Source organism: Macaca fascicularis, chromosome 12 (genome assembly GCF_037993035.2).
Source record: "Macaca fascicularis isolate 582-1 chromosome 12, T2T-MFA8v1.1".
Taxonomy (NCBI): Eukaryota; Metazoa; Chordata; class Mammalia; order Primates; family Cercopithecidae; genus Macaca; species Macaca fascicularis.
The window spans coordinates 102,002,232-102,024,849 of NC_088386.1; the positions used below are offsets into that span (position 1 = coordinate 102,002,232).

General features: G+C 40.8%; 1 protein-coding gene across 5 annotated transcripts in view; it reads right to left on the reverse strand.

Annotated features, from left to right (window-relative positions):
- INO80D (INO80 complex subunit D) overlaps positions 1-22,618 on the reverse strand; it is a 95,658-nt gene that overhangs the window by 65,083 nt on the left and 7,957 nt on the right. For 3 of the 5 annotated variants that reach the window (XM_015432623.4, XM_015432621.4, XM_015432622.4), the window contains exons 2-4: positions 9,091-9,184; positions 8,739-8,894; positions 2,841-3,586 (exon numbers count right to left, since the gene is read on the reverse strand). In XM_015432623.4, coding sequence (XP_015288109.1) covers positions 2,841-3,489 — 649 coding nt within the window. In that variant the 5' untranslated portion in view covers positions 3,490-3,586; positions 8,739-8,894; positions 9,091-9,184. Of the gene's footprint in view, positions 1-2,840; positions 3,587-8,738; positions 8,986-9,090; positions 9,185-22,618 lie in introns of all 5 variants that reach the window. The other 2 variants (XM_005574035.4, XM_005574038.5) reach the window with 1 other exon arrangement.

Below are 22,618 nucleotides of genomic sequence, written 5' to 3' on the forward strand. Positions count from 1 at the left end.
GGTTAAACAACAAAAAGCTGTAAGAAAAGTCACCACTCCCATCTCCTATAAAATACACCCTGTTCAATTCCATCCTCCCTAGGGTAGCTGATGTTAACAGCCTGGAAATATATATCCTTTTATACTTTTACCTTTGCTCACACCAATCAGGCAAACAGTCATATACTTAATCAATAAATATACTGATATCCCCTGTTTATTTACTTTGTTTATGTTTACCAAAATGGGATAATAATTACCTCTTGATTTTTTTTTCTACTTTTTAACATACCATGGACACATCCTGGTCAAAAGATACAGATATCATTTTCCTTTTTTTTTTTGAGACGGAGTTTCGCTCTTGTTGCCCACGCTGGAGTGCAATGGCACAATCTCGGCTCACTGCAACCTCCACTTCCTGGGTTCAAGCAATTTTCCTGCCTCAGCCTCCCAAGTAGCTGGGATTACAGGCACGCACCACCATGCACCAGGCTAATTTTTGTATTTTTAGTAGAGATAGGGTGTTGCCATATTGGCCAGGCTGGTCTCGAACTCCTGACCTCAGGTGATTCACCGGCCTCAGCCTCTCAAAGTGCTGGGATTACAGGCATGAGCCACCACGCCCGGCCTCATTCATTCTTTTTAATAGCTGTATAATATTTCTTTCTTTTCTTTTCTCTTTTTTTTATATAATGAGATGAGGTCTTACTGTGTCGCCCAGATTGATCTTGAACTTCTGAGCTCAAGTGATCCTCCCACCTCGGCCTCCCAAAGTGCTAAGATTACAGGTATGAGCCATTGCACCCAGTCTGCTACATAATATTTCATAAAACACATATGAACCATAGTTTAGTCAAGGTTTCCTATCAATAATTGTTGCTTTGCAGGTTTTTAATGCTGCGAACAATGTTTCAGTGAACATCCTTGCACATACATCCTTACATTTTGATTTTTTTAATCCACAGGATAGTGCCCCAAAAGTGAGTCCACTGGCTACAAATATATTTTGTTTGTTTGTTTGTTTGTTTGAGACAGGGTCTCACTCTGTCACCCAGGCTGGAGTGCAGTGGCGCAATCTCGACTCACTGCAGCCTCCACCTCCCGGGTTCAAGCAATTCTCCCACCTCAGCCTCTCAAGTAGCTGGGACTTCAGGTGCGCGCCACCACACCTGGCTATTTTTTTGCACTTTAGTAGAGACAGGGTTTCACCATGTTGGCCAGGCTGGTCTCAAATTCCTGACCTCAAGTGATCTGCCCACCTCAGCCTCCCAAAGTGCTGGGATTACAGGCATGAGCCACTAAGCCCAGCCTATACATACATTTTAAATTAGTAGATATTGCTAAATTACTCACCAGCAATGTACGAGATACCATATCCCGACCCTGACCAACAATGGATATCATTTTTGCCAATCTGGTAATTCATTGTCGCTTTAATTTGTATTTCCTGCCTGCTGAGAGGATTGAGGTATTCATTTGTTTACTGACTATTCACATCTCTTCATGTTCTATCTTTGCTCATATTTCTATTGCTGTCACATTATGCAAATAATTTTTCCTGAAGTGAAAATCATAGCTCATATTGCATTTGAGAATAAATTTCTTTTTTTTTTTTTTTTGAGACGGAGTCTCACGCTGTTGCCCAGGCTGGAGTGCAGTGGCGCGATCTTGGCTCACTGCAAGCTCCGCCTCCTGGGTTCACGCCATTCTCCTGCCTCAGCCTCCTGAGTAGCTGGGACTACAGGCGCCCGCCACCGCGCCCGGCTAATTTTTTGTATTTTTAGTAGAGACGGGGTTTCACTGTGGTCTCGATCTCCTGACCTTGTGATCCGCCCGCCTCGGCCTCCCAAAGTGCTGGGATTACAGGCTTGAGCCACCGCGTCCGGCCTTGAGAATAAATTTCAACTGAATTAAAGGTTTAAATGATAAAAACCAATCCAACTATTAATAGAAAACATAGAATATCTGTATAAACTTGGAATCGAGGAAGTTTTCTTCAGCAAGACAGGAAATTCAGAAGCAACAAAAGAAAAACAGACATGTGACTACATTAAATTACAAGTTTTCCCTGTATTTTCTCACTTTTAAATCATTAACAGGTACTGCCTTGCGAATTTTTTAAACAGGAAAAAATGTTTTAAAACTGTCAGCAGATATCAACAATGCTATGATCATTCCTAGAATAAGACACGCAAAGAACTTCACTGGATGCACAGGTGCTAAACTCATAAAAGCATACAACCAAACACAACTGTCTTTTAATGCTGCTATCACTACAAATAAAAGCTATGTGTGGAATTCTAAATTCCCAACTCCTATTTCTGTATCCTGTTCAGCAAGTATTACGCCCTCCAGTGTTGGCCCTCTGTATCCATGGGATCCACATTTGTGGATTCAGCCAATCGCTGATCAGAAATATTTGAGAAAAAAGATTACATTTGTACTGACCATATACAGACTTTTTTTCTTGTCATTATTCCTAAACAATACAGTATAACAACTGTTTTCATAGCATTTACATTATATTAGGTATTATAAATAATCTAGAGATGATTTAAAGAATATGGGAGGATGTGCATAGGTTATGTGCAAATACTATGCTGTTTTATATCAGGAACTTGAGCATCCTCAAATTTTGGTACCTGAGGGAAGTCCAGGAACCAATCCACCACACATGTAGAGGGATGACTGTGTTTATTTTAAGGTGGTCTACCTAAATACAGAATCTTCCATTGCACCGCTCTGCCCCATTGTGATTCCACCCCCATCACATATGGGGTGATTATGAAAGGGAAGCTCCACACAACAGAACACATTCTGTCATATTATGTATCTATGATACGATAAAATAGATAACTCACCTAAATGGGGAAACAGATCAGTGTCCAACTGATGTTTCTGGGTGCACAGTTTCACCAGTCTCTGCAGTCGGCTTATACATGAGAAGTGTGGAGAGAAGGCTGTGGCTTTCATGAGGATCCGGTCAGTCCTGGGTGGGTCCACAGTGGGAGCCCTACTGGATGGCAGGAGGGGCAGAGGCCTCTTGTGAGACAACTGCCGTGCTTGTGCTATAGTGTGTGTGGTGGGTGCCACTCCCTGCATTGGTAGGCTGGTGTTCTGAGGTTGAGGTGACTTGCAGACTGAACCCTGCGGTGGCGCTGGAGGTTTTAAAGAAGTGGATAAAGGTGACAGGTGGGAGTGCTGCTGCGGAGGCTGCTGCTGTGAAGGTGCAGGAGGGGGACTAAAGTGCTCTTGTCGAACTTTTAAAATCTCTGTCTCTCTCTGGCGCTGCCGATTCTGGGCCAACTTGCTCTGCAACTTCTTTCTCACAGTTGCCCCTTTCTTTAGGTCATCATCCTCCTCGTTGAAAGCAAATGGGTCTTCCAACTCAGTTTCCAGGTAGTGGAGAGGGACCCTTGCCCCAGGTGGAGAGAGGGACATTCCATCCAGTCCGTTGGGCATCTTCAAGGCCAACGTGGGCACTGTCAGGCTAAAGGCCATGGTATCCATCTGGTGCCTGACCTTCACCTCATCTATAGGATCATTCTTTTTCTTCCTCTCTTTTTTCGGGATAAAGCCAAGTACCTGCAGGTGGCTGTTGCAGTACCTTTAAAATACACACATACATGGGAAGATATTCATGATACATATTTTTTAAAGTAGAACATAAAACTACATATGAATCCTAATACGTTACAAACTGCATCACTATAGTGACTCTTGGCAGCCAGCGACTTAACATGCAAACCTCTACTACTTTCAAGCAATCCTCAAAGTCAGTGTAATTTTGATGAGGCAAATATGTGAACTGTACATGCACAGGGGTGGCCAGACAGAAGCAAGTCATTCAGTGACTGAGTGGCCCTGGATAACTGCTCAGCTATTGCTTCTCACATGGCTTTGTTATTCTCTATTCATAGCATACAAAGTAACTCATCAAGAGTCTAAAACATCACTTAAAATTCTCTTATAGAGAAAAAGATATATATTTTCTAAGGCCATTAAGGTATTTGGAGATTCACAAAGCTCTCATGACATAAAACCCTCAAGAATGTCAAGTGTCTACTGTGCTTTAGACACATATATACAGAGAGAGAGAAAGAGACAGAAGGAAAGAGAGAATGAAACAAGAAAGTAAAAGATGACTCATGGGGTTATAGGTGAAATGTCTTTTTCAGTAGCCAGATGTAAGTACACGAATTATCTCCTGTAGTATCTACCTGCTGTAGGCACTAAAATAATGCCCTTAATGCACACGAGGAAACTAAGCTTTATAGAAATTGATTAACTTGTCTGAGACTCTTTCCAGCTGAATCAAAGTTCATGAAGACTCTCATTAGTCTTCAACAACGAGCAAGTATATTGTTTGGGTGATTGGTGCACCAGAATCTCACAAATCACCACTAAAGAACTTATTCATGTAACCAAATACCACCTGTACCTCAGTAACTTATGCAAAAATAAAATAAAAATAATTTTTTAAAATGCTTGAGAGAATTCACCAGTGATGCCATCTTGACATGGACTTTTCCTGTGGAAACTTAAAAAAAAAAAAAAAAAAATGAGCAAAATTAAGTTCAAAACCGCTATTTCGAATTCTCTGTCTGAGAGATCACATATCTCTGTTTTTCCAGAATTGGTCCTTGGTGCCTTATTTATTTCATTTGTTGATATCATGTTTTCCTGGATGGTCTTGATGCTTGTAAATTTTCATCTGTGTGGATATTGAAAAGGTAGGTATTTATTGTGGTCTTCATACTCTTCATGCTATTTTTAAAACCTATAAAAGGGCCAGGTGCAGTGACTCACACCTGTAATCCCAGCACTTTGGGAGGCCAAGGCAAGTGGATCACCTGAGGCCAGGAGTTCGAGACCAGTTTGGCCAACACGGCAAAACCCCATCTCTACTAAAAATACAAAAATCAGCCGGATATGATGGTAGATACCTGTAATCCCAGCTACTCGGGAGACTCAGGCACAAGAATCGCTTGAACCCAGGGGCAGAGGTTGCAGTGAGCTGAGACTGCACCACTGCATTCCAGCCTGGGAGACAGAGTAAGACTCTGTCTCAAAAACAAACAAACAAACAAAAAAAACCCACTACTCCATGCTTAAATAAATTTGGAAAATGCTGGCTTAAACAAAATTAAAGAAGGATTTTGCTTTTTGTTACTGATGTGCAACTACTCAAAGCACTTTGTATATCGTACATTATGAAGATCCAAGAGGAAAATGTACCCATCTGGCAGTGTTTCCCAAAGTTATTTGAAAATGAAACCCAGGGCCAGCACTTTGGGAGGCCAAGGCAAGAGGATCCCTTGAGGCCAGGAGTTCAAGATTGGCCTGAGCAACATAGCAAGACCCTGTCTCAGTTAAAAAAAAAAAAAAAAAAATCCAAGAAAACAGAACCAGCCGGGCAAGGTGGCTCATGCCTATAATCCCAGCACTTTGGGAGGCCGAGGCGGGTGGATCACTTGAGGTCAGTAGTTTGAGACCAGCCTGGCCAACGTGACGAAACACCATCTCTACTAAAAATACAAAAATTAGTGGGGTGTGGTGGCGAGCACCTGTAATTCCAGCTACTTGTGAGGCTGAGGCAGGAAAATCCCTTGAACCCATGAGGTGGAGGCTGCAGTGAGCTGAGACTGTGCCACTGCACTCCAGCCTGGGCAACAGAGTGAGACTCAGCCTCAAAAAACAAAAACAAAAACAAAAGAGAACCTATTTTTATTGTAGCATATAGGTGATAGCTCTACAAACACAGTTTGGGAAAAGACCACTAAAGTAAAAAATGTCAATCCTCAAATTCACTGGGCTTCATCATAAAAATGTTTTTTTAGTAATTGCTAAAAATACAGATTCACCAAATAGTCAGAAAATCTCACATACACACAGAATATGTGTATTTTGTTGCTTCATCTTAGAAATACATCTATCAGATGCACTCTTTAAGACAGGCCTCTTAAGAAAAAGCTTTCTTTGTCATGTGCAGTCACTGAAAAAGAGAAAAAGGTTTCTAGCCAGCAAAGAGAATCTACACTGTGTGTGTGCGCGCACGCACACATGTCCTTCCCTAGCAGGTTTGAGGTAGGTCCCATACACATCTTAAAACAGAACAGATTCACAAAGCAATGGCCAGCAAAGAAAGAGGCAGCTGGGATAATTGCACTAACCAAAAAGTTTTCCAAGAACAGGAAAAAATTTAATAAAGAATAAATTTGGCCTGACATGGTGGCTCATGTCTATAATCCCAACACTTTGGGAGGCCAAATCAGGGGGATTGCTTGAAGCCAGGAGTTCGAAAGAAGCCTAGGCAACCTAGTAAGGCTCCATCTCCACAAAAATTTTTCAAAACTCAGCCAGCCACGTGGCTTGTGCCTGTAGTCCTAGCTACTCGGGAGACTGAGGCAAGAGGATCATTCGAAGCCCGAAGTTCAAGGCTGTAGCGAGCTACAATCATGCCACTGCACTCCAGCCTGGGCAGCAGAATGAGACCCCATCTCAAAGAAAAAAAAGAAAAGAAATACAAATTTATAACTTAGTACTTACGGCTGAGCGAAGTGGCTCATGCCTGTAACCCCATCACTTTGGCAGGCAGAAGCGGGCGGATCACTTGAGGTCAGGAGTTCAAGACCATCCTGGCCAACATGGTGAAACCCCATCTCTACTAAAAATACAAAAATTAGCCAGGCGTGGTAGTGTGCACCTGTAATCCCAGCTACTGGGGAGGCTGGTGCAGGAGAATTGCTTGAACGCAGGAGGCAGAGTTCGCAGTGAGCCGAGATCACACCACTGCACTCCAGCCTGGGCAACAGAGTGAGACGCCATCAAAAAATAGCACTTACTAAGCACAGCTTCTCTTGAGATAGAAACATGAAAGTCCTTTCCCTTATCTTGTTCTCAAAAGAGCAAACTATTTCAAAGACAAAGGTGAATACAGTTGCGTCAGAGAATATTTTGAAGAAATTCATAAGGACTCTCACTTGAATTCTCGTTTTTTTTTTTTTTTTTTGGATATGGGGTCTTGTTCAATTGCCCAAGCTGGAGTACAGGGGCACAATTACTGCTCACTGCAGCCTCGACCTCCTGGGCTAAATCAATCCTCCCATCTCAGCCTCCCAAGTAGCTGGGATTCCAGGCATGTACCACCACACCTGGCTAATTTTTGTATTTTTTGTAGAGATGGGGTTTTGTCATGTTGCTCAGGCTGGTCTTGAACTCCTAAGCTCAAGCGATCCACCGCCTTGAGCTCCAAAAGTGCTGGGATTACAGGTGTGAGCCATCACACTCAGTGCTTGCTGCTATTAAGATAATTCCTGCTTTGGCTCAACTGAAAATAAATCCAACACTGACAACTGTAACCATGATAAGCTGATTTTAAGATAAAATTTTAGAAATGTGTTTACAATGGGGCTTGATATAAAAAAAAAATTAATCCAAGCTCATCCATTCTTCAAGTTAAAAAAAGGCAGCAGTAAGAAATTACCATTTTCAGTCTGCTAAAAACTAACTAGATAGATATATTTAGCCTAATACACAGGTCCCTTTCTCACCTGAGATTAAAATTTTATTTCTTGCCCCACTAAGCAGCTGTTTCTAACTTTCAGGTATTGTAATCTGAAGCCTTAAGTGCTCATTAGAAATTCTAAAAGAGTATTCCCTAAATCCCCATTAAACTATTTGTACTCATTTTGGTGAGATCTCCACCAACACAAATTATTTATTTCATACTGCAAGCATAAAAAGTATTCATGACATAAAATATCTGATTCCTGTCCAAGCAATTTATGCAAGTCACATTTGCTAATGTATAGAAACATGGATGAAGGTTGTGTGTATGTTTTAAGATTCAAATTTTCTACCTAGAGATAACAAGTATCTTGAAACTTTTGGGAAACAAGCATGTATCTCTCCATGAAGTCCCTCAATGATCTATATAGTTTCTGGAGAACTGAAGAAAAAGAGGCACGGAGAAGAGATTATATATGAAAGATAGTGTAAATTTTCCTAACAATACGAAAGATGAATAACCAGTATAAGACTCCTTTAAACACAATTCCAGTCAGCAAAGCATAAACTCATCATTCTAGTGGCAAAACGGACCCTTAATGTGAAAATAGTGTTTCCAAATTATGGTAAACATACTCTATTTGGAACACTTTTTAATCAAAAAAGGTAAGGTTATAAAACATGCCAAACACTGGTGAGAAGTCTGATAGAAAATAAATCTAAATGAGCCAAGTAGTTTTAAAAAAATGTTTTTAAGTATATATCCTTTACTAACTTCTAGGCATAGATTTTAAACTCCAAAATTACTATCATTAATTACAACACCTAATTAGTTCTTAAAATTTTCTCTCATTTAGGCAAATGAGAAAACTAGGTAGAGAATCAGGAATTACTTTATAAGGCCACAAACCAAACAAATCCGTTTTAAGACTTCAAGCAGCAACTTTGAGGGAAAAAAAAATCTTTTAAAAATTCTAGAAGTCCATGAAATCAATTAAAAAGAAGACACTGAAACATATTTTAAGTAATCCCCCAAATGTATTACTCTATTTTTAAAAACTGCCATATGTCATCTTTAAAAGTATTCCATAGTTTACTTAGATTACCCCCAGAATTCAATATTTATATAAGTGGAGGAAGGGAGGGAGGGAGAAATGAGGAACAGGAGAAAAGAGAAGAAAAAACAAGAAAAGAAAAAATTCCAAGCCTGTTAATGAAATCAAGGATTGAGTCTCATGATTAGCCCTTACCTACGATCCTCTGATTTGGGGATGGGGTTGGTGCAGCGTTGGCTGTTATACTTGGCCACATATTCACATTGCTTGAAGGGGGCAGTCTTGTCCTCCAGAACGTGTCTGATACAGAAGGCGTAGCCGTTGAGTCGCCTCTGCTTGCACAGTTTGGGGCTATATGAGCACAAGGGCTTATTGTCAACCTCAGAGAAGTGTATATGTTTCCCTTCATACATCACGTGACTCTATTCCTTGTGAACATCAGCTAAAAGGCCACCACAAAAAAAGAAACCCAAATGATAAATCAGAGAGTATAAGGCAGATTTAAGTTGAAAATTTCACTGAGGGACTTCTGGCCCCACAGCCATACCTGATTTTAAATCTTCTGCACCATAGCAATGTTAAGAGAGCCCCCAAGGATACCACAGTTTGGAATGCCGCAGAATCAAGATGAAGCAGATTGTCTACAAAAATATCAAAAGGCCTAGTTAACAAACAGAAATCAGCAAAGCTAGTTCACCCAGGAAGCAAAATACTATGGTATCACCCTTACTAATGCAATGGATTCTTCACTGTAAATCAACATCCCAATAATGAGGTTAAATAAGAAAATAAGACATTATGAAACATTAAGTTGGCCGGGTGCCATGGCTCATGCCTGTAATCCCAGCACTTTGGGAGGCCAAGGTGGGTGGATCACCTGAGGTCAGGAGTTCGAGACCAGCCTGGCCAACATGGCGAAACCCCATTTCTACTAAAAATACAAAAATTAGCCAGGCATGGTGGCAGGCACCTGTAATCCCAGCGACTTGGGAGGCTGAGGCAGGAGAATCACTTGAACCCGGGAGACAGAGGTTGCAGTGAGCCGAGATCACACCCCTGGACTCCAGCCTGGGTGACAGAGTGAGGATCTATCTCAAAAACAAAACAAGACAAAAAATTAAGTTACCTTATCCCCCCAAATTGAACTAAATAACATTTGCTCTGGTTAAGTTTTACAAATACCTCAAAGCAGCAGAACTCTTCCACCAAATGAATGTCACAGGCAGTAGGTCTCTTTTTCATTACTGATGTTTGCATGCTATACTTATTTTCAGAACCCACATCCCTTTACAATGCCAGCAGAATAAATGGTAGACCTCAAACTTCTCTCAGAAATTCTACTTTTTTTGATATGATGGTAAAATATTTGGCAATTTATAAATGTTTCTATGAAATACAAAATAAAGCAAATTTCTGCCATTAAAAAATGTTCTTTCCCTTATATTTCCCTACACCTATCCCATCCAATCTCAATAAACTTCTCAGGCCCAAAGACTAGTCACTTGACCATACTTACATCATTCAGTTCAGAGTTCTGCACCATGTGGTGCTTCCAATCACACTAAGTAGTATAATAATCATGGCTTATGAGTCTTTTCAGAGTCAGTAAGAAAATGGAAGGAGGGAATTACACAATACTCACTACCAAACTACACACAAAAGGCCCAATGGTAGGATTTATATATTACAACACCATCTAGTCTATCATGAAACTGTGTCTATTTTGCCAAGTCAGGATCTTAGTGAGCTGATGGAGTCTCGCCCATCCTCTTCTGCACTTCCAGCCATCGAGATGGCTGATGGAACAGCTCAGATATTAGCTACTGAAAAAGTCCAGAAATACTCTCTCCTTTACCAGTGAATGACAAGATACATAAACGCTGGAGGTGTCAGAAGACACGGTTGTTCAAGTCTAAAATCTGCCACTTGCTGTGTTACCTTGAATCAATCATTTAACCTATCTGAATGTCAGTTTTCTCATCTGTAAAACAGGGATAATAATAGTAGCTATGTTATCATCAGGATGCTGGAAGGATCAAGAGATATAAAATACACAACATACTAAGTATCATCCCTAGTATATGGTAAACACTGGAGAAACAAATTACAATTCATAAGTATTCATTCTTGTAATACATGACTACATTCCACCTGCCAGTAATAAAAGTAGAGAATTTGTATTCTTCTCAAGAAATACTTCACTTACTGTAGCAGAAAAAAAAAAAACTCGAAAAATTACCTTAGTTAATAAAAATCACATTTTCTCTTCTGGAAGGAAAAAAATCACATTCATTACTAAGTAAATCTAATCACACATTAATGTAAAAAATAAGAGCTTTCTCTTTTCACCTTATGAGAATATAAGAAAAAAAAATTGGACGAGAAATTTAAATTTAGGTGCTAGGAAACTGGACACTCACATGCAAAAGACTGAAACTAGACCCCCACCTTTCACCCCATATGAAAATCAACTTAAAATGGATCAAAGACCTAATTGTAAGACCTGAAACTGTAAAACTACTAGAAGAAAACACAGGGGACACTGATGTGGGGAAAGATTTTATGAGTTAAGATCTGAAAAGTATAGACAACAAGATAAAAATAAACAAATGGGATTATATCAAACTAAAAAGCTTCTGCACAGCAAAGGAACGAACAACAGCACAGACAATCTATGGAATGGGAGAAAATATCTGCAAACTATTGAACCAATAAAGGATTAACATCCAGAATATATATAAGAAACAAACATCTCAAAAGAAAAAAATGCCAACAATTCAATTTTTAAATGGGCAAATGATCTGAACAGACATTTCTCAAAAGAAGGCATACAAATGGCTAACAAATACATGAAAAAATGCTGAACATCACTAATTATCAGGGAAATACAAATCAAAATTGGGGTAAGGCACCCTCTTACCCCGCTTAGGATGGCTATTATCAAATAGACAAAAAATAACAAATGCTGGTGAGGAAGCAGCAAAAAGGGAACTCTTGTACACCAGGAATGTGAACCAGTATAGCCACTATAAAGAACAGTATGAGCCGGGCACAGTGGCTCACGCCTGTCATCCCAGCACTTTGGGAAGCCAGGACAAGTGGATCACTTGAGGTCAGGAGTTCGGGACCAGCCTAGTCAACATGACAAAACCCTGTTTCTACTAAAAATACAAAAATTAGCTGGGTTTGGTAGCATGCGCCTGTAGTCTCGGCTACTCGGGGCTGAGGCAGGAGGATCGCCTGAACCCAGGAGGTCAAGGCTTCAGTGAGCTGAGATCGCACCACTGCACTCCAGCCTGGGACAGAGCGAGACTATGTCTTTAAAAAAAAAAGAAAGAAAGTAACAGTATGAAGGTTCCTCAAAGAACTACAAATAGAACTACCCACTACTAGGCATTTTTCCAAAGAAAAGGAAATAACACATCAAAGAGATATCTGTACTCTCATGTTTATCAAAGCACTATTGATGATACCCAAGATATGGAATCAAACTAGGTGTCCCACAACAGATGAATGGATAAAGAAAATGTGGTATATATACACAATGGAATACTATTCAGCCATTAAAAAGAATGAAATTCTCGGGCACCGGGCACAGTGGCTCATACCTGTAATCCTAGCACTTGGGGAGGCCAAGGCAGGCAGATCACCTGAGGTCAGGAGTTTGAGACCAGCCTGGCCAACATGACGAAACCCTTCTCTACTAAAAATACACAACTTAGCTGAGGGTGGTGGCACTCTGTAATCCCAGCTACACAGGAGGCTGAGGCAGGAGAATCACTTGAACCCGGGAGGCGGAGGTTGCAGTGAGCCGAGATCGCACTACTGCACTCCAGCAGGGGCGACAGAGCAAGACTCCATTCCCGCCAAAAAAAAAAGAAAAAATTCTCTTGTTCACAGCAATATGGATAGAACTAGAAGACATTATCTTAAGTGAAATAAATGACGTATGCAAAATTAAACACACATGTTTTCACTTATGTAGTCACTTAAAAAAGTTGATCTCCTAGAAGTAAAAAGCAGGCCGGGCGTGGTGGCTTATGCCTGTAATCCCAGCATTTTGGAGGCCAAGGCAGGTGGATCATTTGAGCTTAGGAGTTCAAGACCAGCCTGGCCAACATGGTGAAATACTGTCTCTACTAAAATACAAAAAGTAGCCAGGTGTGGTGGCGGGCGCCTGTAATCCCAGCTACTGGGGAGGCTAAGGAGAGTCGCTTGAACCCAGGAGGTGGAGGTTGCAGTGTGCTGAGTTGGCGCCACTGCACTCCAGCCTGGGCAACAGAGTGCAACTGTCTCCAAAAAAAAAAGAAGTAAAAAGTAGAACACAGACTACAAGATAAAGACTGGGAAAGGTAGGGGAAAGAAGAGAATAGGAAGAGATTTGTTAAAGGATACAAAATTATGGCTAGATGGGAGGAATAAGCCCTAATGTTCTCTAGCACTGTAGGATGGCTCTAGTTAACCATAATTATTACATAGTTTTGAATAGCTAGAAGGAGGATATTGAATGTTCCCAATACACAAAAAAATGATGTTTGAGATGACAGATATTCTAATTACCCTGCTGATCACTATACATTATATGAATCAAAACATCACTATATACCACACGAATATGTACAATTATTTTGTGTCCATTAAAATTTTTTAAATTTGAAAATTATAAAACATAAACATTTAAATTTAGCTGCCCTGGATGTTTGGGACAGGAAATATTTCAAAGTAAATCCATGCCATTTTTCATTTTTCACCATCTTTGCTCTACTCACCCACAAGCCAAACACACACGTATCTTTCACAAATTAGTTCAAAGAAACCTATAAGAACTTCAAGAAAAAAGAGGAATCTACATGTCTGTAGGTATGAGAGGATTTTACAAATCATAGAAAGAAATCTGAGGGTAGGGATAGAAGGATATGAAGTTGCAGTATGCCGAGATGGTGCCACTGCACTCTAGCCTGGGCAACAGAAGGAAACCCTGTTTCAAAACAACAACAACAAATGCAACTCAACTGATGCATTTTGTGATGAATTCAACCTTGTCTGACACAAATATTTGAACTATTGCTTTTTTGGTTTGAATTTGTCAACTGAGTCTTTGCCCGTACTTTTGTTCTCAACTTTTGAGGCACTGTGTTGTGTTTTATTTTTATTTTTTTATTTTGAGGACAGGGTCTCACTTTGTTGCCAGGCTGGATTGCAGTGGCATGATCATAGCTCACTGCAACCTCAAACTTCTGGGCTCAAGAGATCCTCCTGCCTCAGCCTCTCAAGTAGCCAGTACTACAAGTGCGTGCCACCATATCTGGCTAATTTTTTAATTTTTTTGTAGAGTCTGGGTCTTGCTATGCTGCCCAGGCTGGTCTCAAACTCCTGCACTCAAGATATCCTTCCGCTTTGGCCTTCCAAAGTGCTGGGATTACAGGCATGAGCCACTGTGCCTAGCCACATTATGTTTTAGATCACATGTCAGCAAACTAAACTATTTCTTACAGGACAAATGTGGCCCACTGTCTGTTTTTGTAAGTAAAGTTTTATTGGAACACAGCCATGCTCATTCATTTACATACTGTCCATGGCTGCTTCTGTGCTATAGTGGTAAAATTTAGTAGTTGCAACAGATATCATATGGCCACAAAGATAAACTATTTACTAACATGTTATTTGCTGATCCCTTTTAGATGCAACTCTTGTTGGGTTTGACTTTTTGCCCAATCTGAATCATTTTACTTTTGAGCAATTTTTTTTCTTTTCTTTTCTTTTTGAGGCCGACAGTGTCTCACTCTTGTCACCCAGGCTGGAGTGTAGTGGCACGATCACCACTCACTGCAGCCTCAACCTCCAGGGCTTAAGCAATCCTACCTCAGTCTACTGGGTAGCTGGGACTACAGGTACATACCATTACACATGGCTAATTTTCTGTAGTTTTTGTAGAGGCGAGCTTTCACCATGTTGCCTAGGCTGGTCCTGAACTCCTGGTCTCAAGCGATCCCCCTGCCTGGGCCTCCCAAAGTGCTGGGATTACAGGAGTGAGTCACCCTGCCTGGTCCAAGTCATTTTCTTTTAATAAATGAGTTTATCCAATTTATAATTTTATATTTATGACCTGTTTCATCCTAATCCTATTATATTTTGTATTGCCTTTAGCCTTTATACATTTCACTATATTCAGTACAAAGGTTTTAACTGTGTAGTTCTACTTATACGTGGATTTTTTTTCTCCTCTGCTACCCTGACAGTAAGACCAACCCTTCTCTTTTTCCTCCATCTAATGTGAAGACTTTTATGATGATCCACTTCCAATTAATACTAAATATATTTTCCTTATGGTTTTCTTAATAACATTTTCTTTTCTGTAGCTTACTGTTTGTAATATTATAACACCTATACAAAATATGTGTTAATCTGTTTATGTTTTCAGCAAGGCTCCTAGTTAACAGTAGGCTATCAGTTAAGTTCTTGGGTAGTCAAAAGTTCTAATATGGTCGTGTGTGGTGGCTCATGCCTGTAATTCTAGCACTTTGGGAGGCCGAGACGAGTGGATCACCTGGGGTCAGGAGTTCGAGACCAGCTGGCCAACATGGTGAAACCCCATCTCTACTAAAAATACAAAAATTAGCCGGGCATGGTGGCAGGCGCCTGTAATCCCAGCTACTCGAGAGGCTGAAGAAGGAGAATTGCTTGAACCTGGGAGGTGGAGTTTGCAGTGAGCCACTGCACTTCAGCCTGCACAATGAGAGCGAGACTCCATCTCAAAAAAAAAAAAAAAAAAAGTTATAATGTGGATTTTCAACATGTGGGGTTGGTACCTCTACTCTCAAGTTGTTCAAGGGTCAACTGTAGTCTGTTTTCTTAGAAGAATTACAGTCTATCTCCTTTAGATAACACTTTTTTACTCCACACTAAGAAAATTAGTATACTTATCAGCATTACTGCAATTGATCCCATGTTATAAATACTGAGAAAAATTTCCAGACTTGCAACGACCTACGCAGCCCTAACTCTCAAGGCTTTTTCCTGTTGTTGTTCTTAGTTCTACATTTAAATTTATTCAATGCAAAATAATTTTTTTAACTTAGTCTTCCATTCACTTCTTGATTTAATAGTTTATAACACAGTCTCCTCTCTTTTCTTTCCCTGCCAAGAGCTGATTTGTGGAAACTATAAGCCATGATTTTTCCATTTGAAAATACATGTTGGCCGGGTATGGTGGTGCACGCCTATAATCCCAGCACCTTGGGAGGCTGAGGCATGTAGACTGCTTGAGCTCAGGAGTTCAAAGCCAGCCTGGGTAACAGTGCGAAACCCTATTTCTATAAAGAATACAAAAATTAGGCCAGGTGCAGAGGCTCACGCCTGTAATCCCAGCGCTTCGGGAGGCCAAGGTGAGGTGGGTGGATCACTTGAGGTCAGGAGTTCAAGACCAGCCTGGCCAACATGGGGAAAACACCACCTCTGTTAAAAACAAAACAAAACAAAAATTAGCTGGGTGTGGTGGCACATGCCTGTAGTCCTAGTTACTTGGGAGGCTGAGATGAAAGGATTGCTTGGGCCTGAGAGGTCGAGGCTACAGTGTGCCAAAACTGCACCACCGCACTCCAGCCTGGGCAACAGAATGAGACCCTGTCTCAAAAAAAGAAAAGAAAACAAAAGATGTCAATTGGTGTTATACTTAACAGCTTGTCTGGACATAAAATTCTTGGGTTGTACATTTTTTAATCTACTGACTTTGTATATATTGTTTCATGTTCAAAAAGCCTGAGGCCAGTCTCTTGATTTTCTAGGGGATTTGATTTTTTTTCTTTCTTCTTTTTTTTTTTTTTTTTTTTTTTGCATTTTGACCTAACAGTAAAAGTCTATTTAAAGACTAGACACTGTTCTAAAATTTTAAATATTTTTCTTTTTGAGATAGAGTTTCACTCTTGTTGCCCAGGCTGGAGTGCAATGGCGCGATCTTGGCTCACTGCAACCTCCATCTCCTGGATTCAAGCGATTCTCCAGCTTCAGCCTCCTGAGTAGCTGGGATTACAGGCGCATGCCACCATGCCCGGGTAATTTTAGTATTTTTAGTAGAGATGGGGTTTCATCATATTGGTCAGGCTGGTCTCGAACTCGTAACCTCAGGTGATCTGCCCGCCTCGGCCTCCCAAAGTGCTGGGATTACAGGCATGAGCCACCACGCCTTTTTTTTTTTTTTTTTTTTTTAAAAAGAGATGAGGTCTCACTATAATATCCAAGCTGGATTGAACTCCTGGGCTCAAGCGATCCTCCACTGTAGCTGGGACTACAGGTGCATGTTACCACATCTGCCTTCAAATCTTCTTTTCTTGTGGGAAACTCTTCCTTAATGTGTTGACATTGCTTTCTGCTTGATTTATTCTGCCGACAGCCTCAGGGGTATCAATTATTGGCATGCTAGATTTACTGTATTCCCTATCTATCACTCTCTCTAGTCTTTCTTCATTTTTATTTGTTCCATTTTGGGTTGCTCAAATTTCTCAAGCTTGCCTCCGTCACCCCCAGCTACAGTTGATATTTGCTGCTTTGAATGTTTCTGCAATGTTACTTTTCTCTTATTTTGTACCCTGATTCCAACAGCTCACTCTTATATCCTTCTGTTGTCTTTTATTTCTTGAGCTTTTATAGCTCATTTTTAAACTCTAGTTTCAGAGGAGCTATGTCTCACCCCCACCTTCCACCATAGGAACTATTTTTTCACTTTCCCTTGAGGCTTGACTCCATGCTGGACTATGTTCCCTAACTCACAGGAGCCCACATGGCATAGATTTGGGGGTGGGGTGATAATTTAGGCTTTATTTCTCTTCACATGACCAAGATCAGCAGCTGAAAGGCTGCTTGCTGCCAGTTTCTCCTCCACTCTGAACTTCCTACAAAACTGGTAGGACTGCACGGTTTGTAACTCAGCCCAACCCCTCCTGCCACACAGGGAGCCCAACATACAGATCCAACTTTGCCATCCTTGCACGGGGATTACTGGTTTTGTCCTCGGGGTGTGTTACTTTCTTGGGAGAAAGTTTCTTCCTTTACTTTGCCTGGGTCTATAGAGGAAATCATCCTGTCTTGGCATCTTCTCTTGCCCTGGTTCAGTTTTCACTGCACTTAATAGTACTAATTCATATATTTTGGGTTTTTTGAGGGAGTTTTTGTTGTTTTTTTTTTGAGACAGAGTCTCGCTCTGTCACCCAGGCTGGAGTGCAATGGTTTGATCTCGGCTCACTGCAACCTCCACCCCCTGGTTCAAGCCATTCTCCTGCCTCAGCCTCCTGAGTAGCTGGGATTATAGGTGCCCACCACCACGCCCGGCTAATTTTTTTGTATTCTTAGTAGAGACGGGATTTCGCCATGTTGGCCAGGCTGGTCTCGAACTCCTATCCTCAGATGATCCATCCAGTTCGGCCTCCCAAAGTGCTAGGATTACAGGCATGAGCCACCGTGCCTGGCCATAATTCATATATTTTGGTTACAAGGTTACCGTAATTGTCAAAGCTTCAGTTTAGTTTCTGTTTCTAATTCTCCCTATTTTTAAAGTTGGTTTGGAGAAGGAAGAATAGAGATGTCAGTATTTGCTATCATTAACCACAAATATCTTTTAAAATTTTGAATAGTAAAATATTCCACAATAATATCAAAACCATAAAGCATACTTACTATAGAATTTTTTTACAACAAATACATTAATAATAATTTGTAATGATTTTGAAATCTAACTTTCTTCTTTCTTTTTTTTTCTTTTTTAAGAGACAGAGTCTTGCTCTCTTGTCAAGCCTAGAGTGTACAGTGGCACAATCATAGCTAACTGCAACCTCAAGCTCCTGGGCTCAAGTGATCCTTTTACCTTAGCCTCCCAAGTAGCTGGGACTACAGGCATGCATCACTGTGCCCAACTAACTTTTTAATTTATTTTAGACATGGAGTCTCACTACATTGCCCAGGCTGGTCTCGAACTCCTAGCCTCCAGTGATCCTCCTGCTTCACCTCCCAAAGTGCTGGGATTACAGGCATGAGCCACCACAACCAGCCTAAATTTCTTCTAATTGAGTATTACTGTAGTATCAAAATCACTGTTCTGTAAACTGGAAACCGATGAATATCTGGTCTTCTCTACGTTAATAAACTTCTCCTTTTTAAATAAAGAAGTTATGACAAACGCACTAAGGCAGTTCTCAGAAAAAAATCCTACATATTTTTCACTCTTTACCCCTAGCCTTCCACAGCTGGCATTTTTTACCCTGATTTTACTAAAGATGATGTTCACATAACTTTCACTCTTTGGCATTCAGTGCAAGATATAAATAAGAATGGAAACATACAATATATAAAGCCCATGTAATCTTAATCAAATGTCTTTTAGACCCTGATATATAAATATTATCGCATTTTCTTTCTTTCTTTCTTTCCTTTCCTTCTTTTTTTCTGAGAAAGGGTCTTGCTCTGCCACCCAGGCCGGAGTGCAGTGGTGTGATTACGCCTTACTGAAACCTTGACCTCCCTGGCTCAAGTGATCCTTCCACCTCAACCTCCCAGGGAGCTGGGGCCACAGGAATATGCCACCATGCCCAGCTAATTTTTCATATCTTTAGTAGATATGGGGTTTCACCGTGTTGCCCAGGATGGTCTCAAACCTCTAGGCTCAAGCCATTCACCAGCATCGGCCTCCCAAAGTGCTAGGATTATAGGCCTAAACCACTACGCTCAGCCTATCACATTTCCTAATTCATGCAACCAAAAGGCTAAAACTAAGCAACTATCTTTTTTTGTTTTTGTTTTTAGAAAAGGGGGGTGTCTCACTATGTTGCCCAGCCGGTCTCAAACTCCTGGTCTCAGTGAGCCTCCTGCCTCAGCCTCCCAAACTGCTGGGATTACAGGCGTAAACCACCACGTCCAGCCAAGCTCTACTTTTTAATACATGATGAATATCACTTTAAAAGGGAAGAAAAAAAAACTTAGCCAAACTAAATTTATTAATAATTCTAGCAAATATCATCCTCAGCAGTGGAGACAACTTGCTTAGCATATAAACAGACCTATGCTCCCTTAAAGGAGAAAATGCAGGTAATTAAGCACTGTAGAGCAGCAGCAGAATATACACTGTTATTACCAAAAAATGGAAATAACCATTACTGAGAATAGAAAATATTCAAGTCTCACAGAAGAAATATTTCAACAGCATAAATATCCATATACTAGAATTCAAAAGTAGGAAATAGCTGGGCACGGAGGCTCATTCCTGTTATCCCAACACTTTGGGAGGCCAAGACAGGCGGGTCATCTGAGGTCAGGAGTTCAAGACCAACCTGGCCAACGTGGTGAAACCCCATCTCTACAAACATACAAAAATTAGCCAGGCATGATGGTGGGTGTAATCCCAGCTACTAGGGAGGCTGAGGTAGCAGAATCGCTTGAACCCGGGAAGCGGAGGTTGCAGTGAGCTGAGACCACGCCATTGCACTCCAACCTGGGCCACAGAGCGAAACTTTGTCTCAAAAAAAAAAAAAAAAAAAACAGTAGGAAATATGATTAGGTTTAGGTTTAATAAAAATCCGCCTTGGGGCTAGGCACAGTGCCTCATGCCTGTAATCTCAGCACTCTGGGAGACTGAGGTGGGAGGATCAACTGAGGTCAGGAGTTCAAGACCAACCTGACCAACATGGAGAAACCCTGTCTCTACTAAAACTACGAAATTATCCGGGCGTGGTGGCACGTGCCTGTAATCCCAGCTACTTGGGAGGCTGAGGCAGGAGAATCGCTTAAACCCAGGAGGCAGAGGTTGCTGTGAGCCGAGATTGCGCCACTGCACTCTAGCCTGGGCAACAAGAGCAAAACTCCGTCTCAAAAAAAAAAATTTTTTTAAATCCTCTTTGATATTATACACCGAGTTTAATAGGAAAATTGAACAATTCATTTCCATAGCTTCTTACTTCTTACAAATACAGAGGAATAAGACATTATCAAGTAGAAAAGTAAGGAAGATACACTTTTAACAAAAGCAGCCAGCAGCCCTTTCAGTCTTCCAATGACCACCACAAAACAATTTGACAAAAATATGAACATTATTCTCTTTGGGACTACCACTTTATCACCTCCATGTGGAATCTATGTCATTGCTGTTCTTTTGATTCTCCTAGTTAAGAAACATGTTCATTTCACTGCCACACTATTTTTCTCTAATTGCCATCTGTAATTTCATATCCTACCACTTTTAAAGAGCCTAGATCTACGAAATACCTTATAATTTTTTTTTTTTTTTTTTTTTTTGAGAGACAAAATCTCACTCTGTTGCCCAGGCTGGAATGCAGTGGCACAATCCCGGCTCACTGCAACCTCTGTTGCCCTTTTTCAAATGATTCTCCTGCCTCAGCCTCCCAAGTGGCTGGAATTACAGACATGTGCCACCACGCCCGGCTAATTTTTGTATTTTTAGTAGACATGAGGGGTTTCAACATGTTGGCCAGGGTGTTCTCAAACTCCTGACCTCAAGTGATCCACCCACCCTGGCCTCCCAAAGTGCTGGAATTACAGGCATGAGCCATCGTGCCCAGTCCATACCTTATAATTTTTTTTAAACTGGCGTGAGATGCCAGGTGCAGTGGCTCATACCTGTAATCTCAGCACCTTGGGAAGCTGAAGAGAGCAGATCACTTGAGGTCAGGAGTTCGAGACCAGCCTGGCCAACATGGTGAAACCCAGTCTCTACAAAATACAAATATTAGCTGGGAGTGGTGGTGCATGCTTGTAATCCAGGTACTCCAGAGGCTGAGACAGGAGAACTGCTTGTACTCGGGAGGTGGAGGTTGCAGTGAGCCAAGATCGCACCACTGCACTCCAGCCTGGGCGACAGAGTGAGACTCCATACCAAAAAAAACAAAAAAACAAAAAAACAAAAAACCCTAGTGTGAGACTGGGCACAGTGGCTCACACCGTAATACCAGAATGTTGGGAGGCCACGGCAGAAGGATTACTTGAGCCCAGGAGTTCAACACCAGCCTGGGCAATGTAGTGAAACCCTTGTCTTTACAATAAACAAAATAAAATAAATAAAACTAACATCAGCCTACTAAATTATCAGAATGTTTGTTTTCTAATATACTTAATGCAAATGAAAAGAATATTTACTTATCCCAGAAAGAGTGGATCCTGTTAAAATCATATTTAGAGTATCATAAACTCTTAAAAACATTTTTCCATGTTATATCTTTTTTAAATGAGTTTTAATTCAACTTGATGAAGCATAAAAATGTAATGAGATACTAAACAGATGGCTATATTGATTTTAAGAACCTAACATCTATATTATAAATGTAAAAAATAATAAAATCAGACTGAGGAATGATGAAAATCTATCAACTGGTGTAACTGGAAGAGAGAGAAGCAGTGAGAAAACTGCTTATCACTCAAAAATATAAACAACATTCATTATAATCAAGTTCAAACCAGAATATTTTAAAATAATGCTTATTGAATGTCTAGTATGTGCCATATACTGTACTCAGAGACAGCACTGTACAAATAAGTTTGCATTAGGAATTTCAATGAACTTTACACTAGGTCCTTCCCTGCTCTATTAGAAAGGTAAGGATAGTTTATGCAGCAAAAGAGATCACTCATTGGCTCTGCCAGGTATCAGAGAGGGGGCTCAAATCTGGTTCTGCTAATTACTAAGTATAAGACCTTGGGCAAGTTATTTAGGCTTCAGTCTTCTCATCTGTAAAGGGAAGATTGTAATTGTATGTACCTCATTGAGTTGCTTAGGATAATTAAATTAGGTATTTCATGAACTGTAACCCCAGCATATAGTAATCACTTAATATTAACTACCATTAGAAGCCGGGCGCGGTGGCTCGCGCCTGTAATCCCAGCCCTTTGGGAGGCCAAGGCGGGTAGATCACGAGGTCAGGAGATCGAGACCATCCTGTTTAACACGGTGAAACCCCGTCTCTACTAAAAATACAAAAATAAAATAAAATTAGCTGGGCGTGGTGGCAGGCACCTGTAGTCCCAGCTACTCGGGAGGCTAAGGCAGGAGAATGGTGTGAACCCGGGAGGCGGAGCTTGCA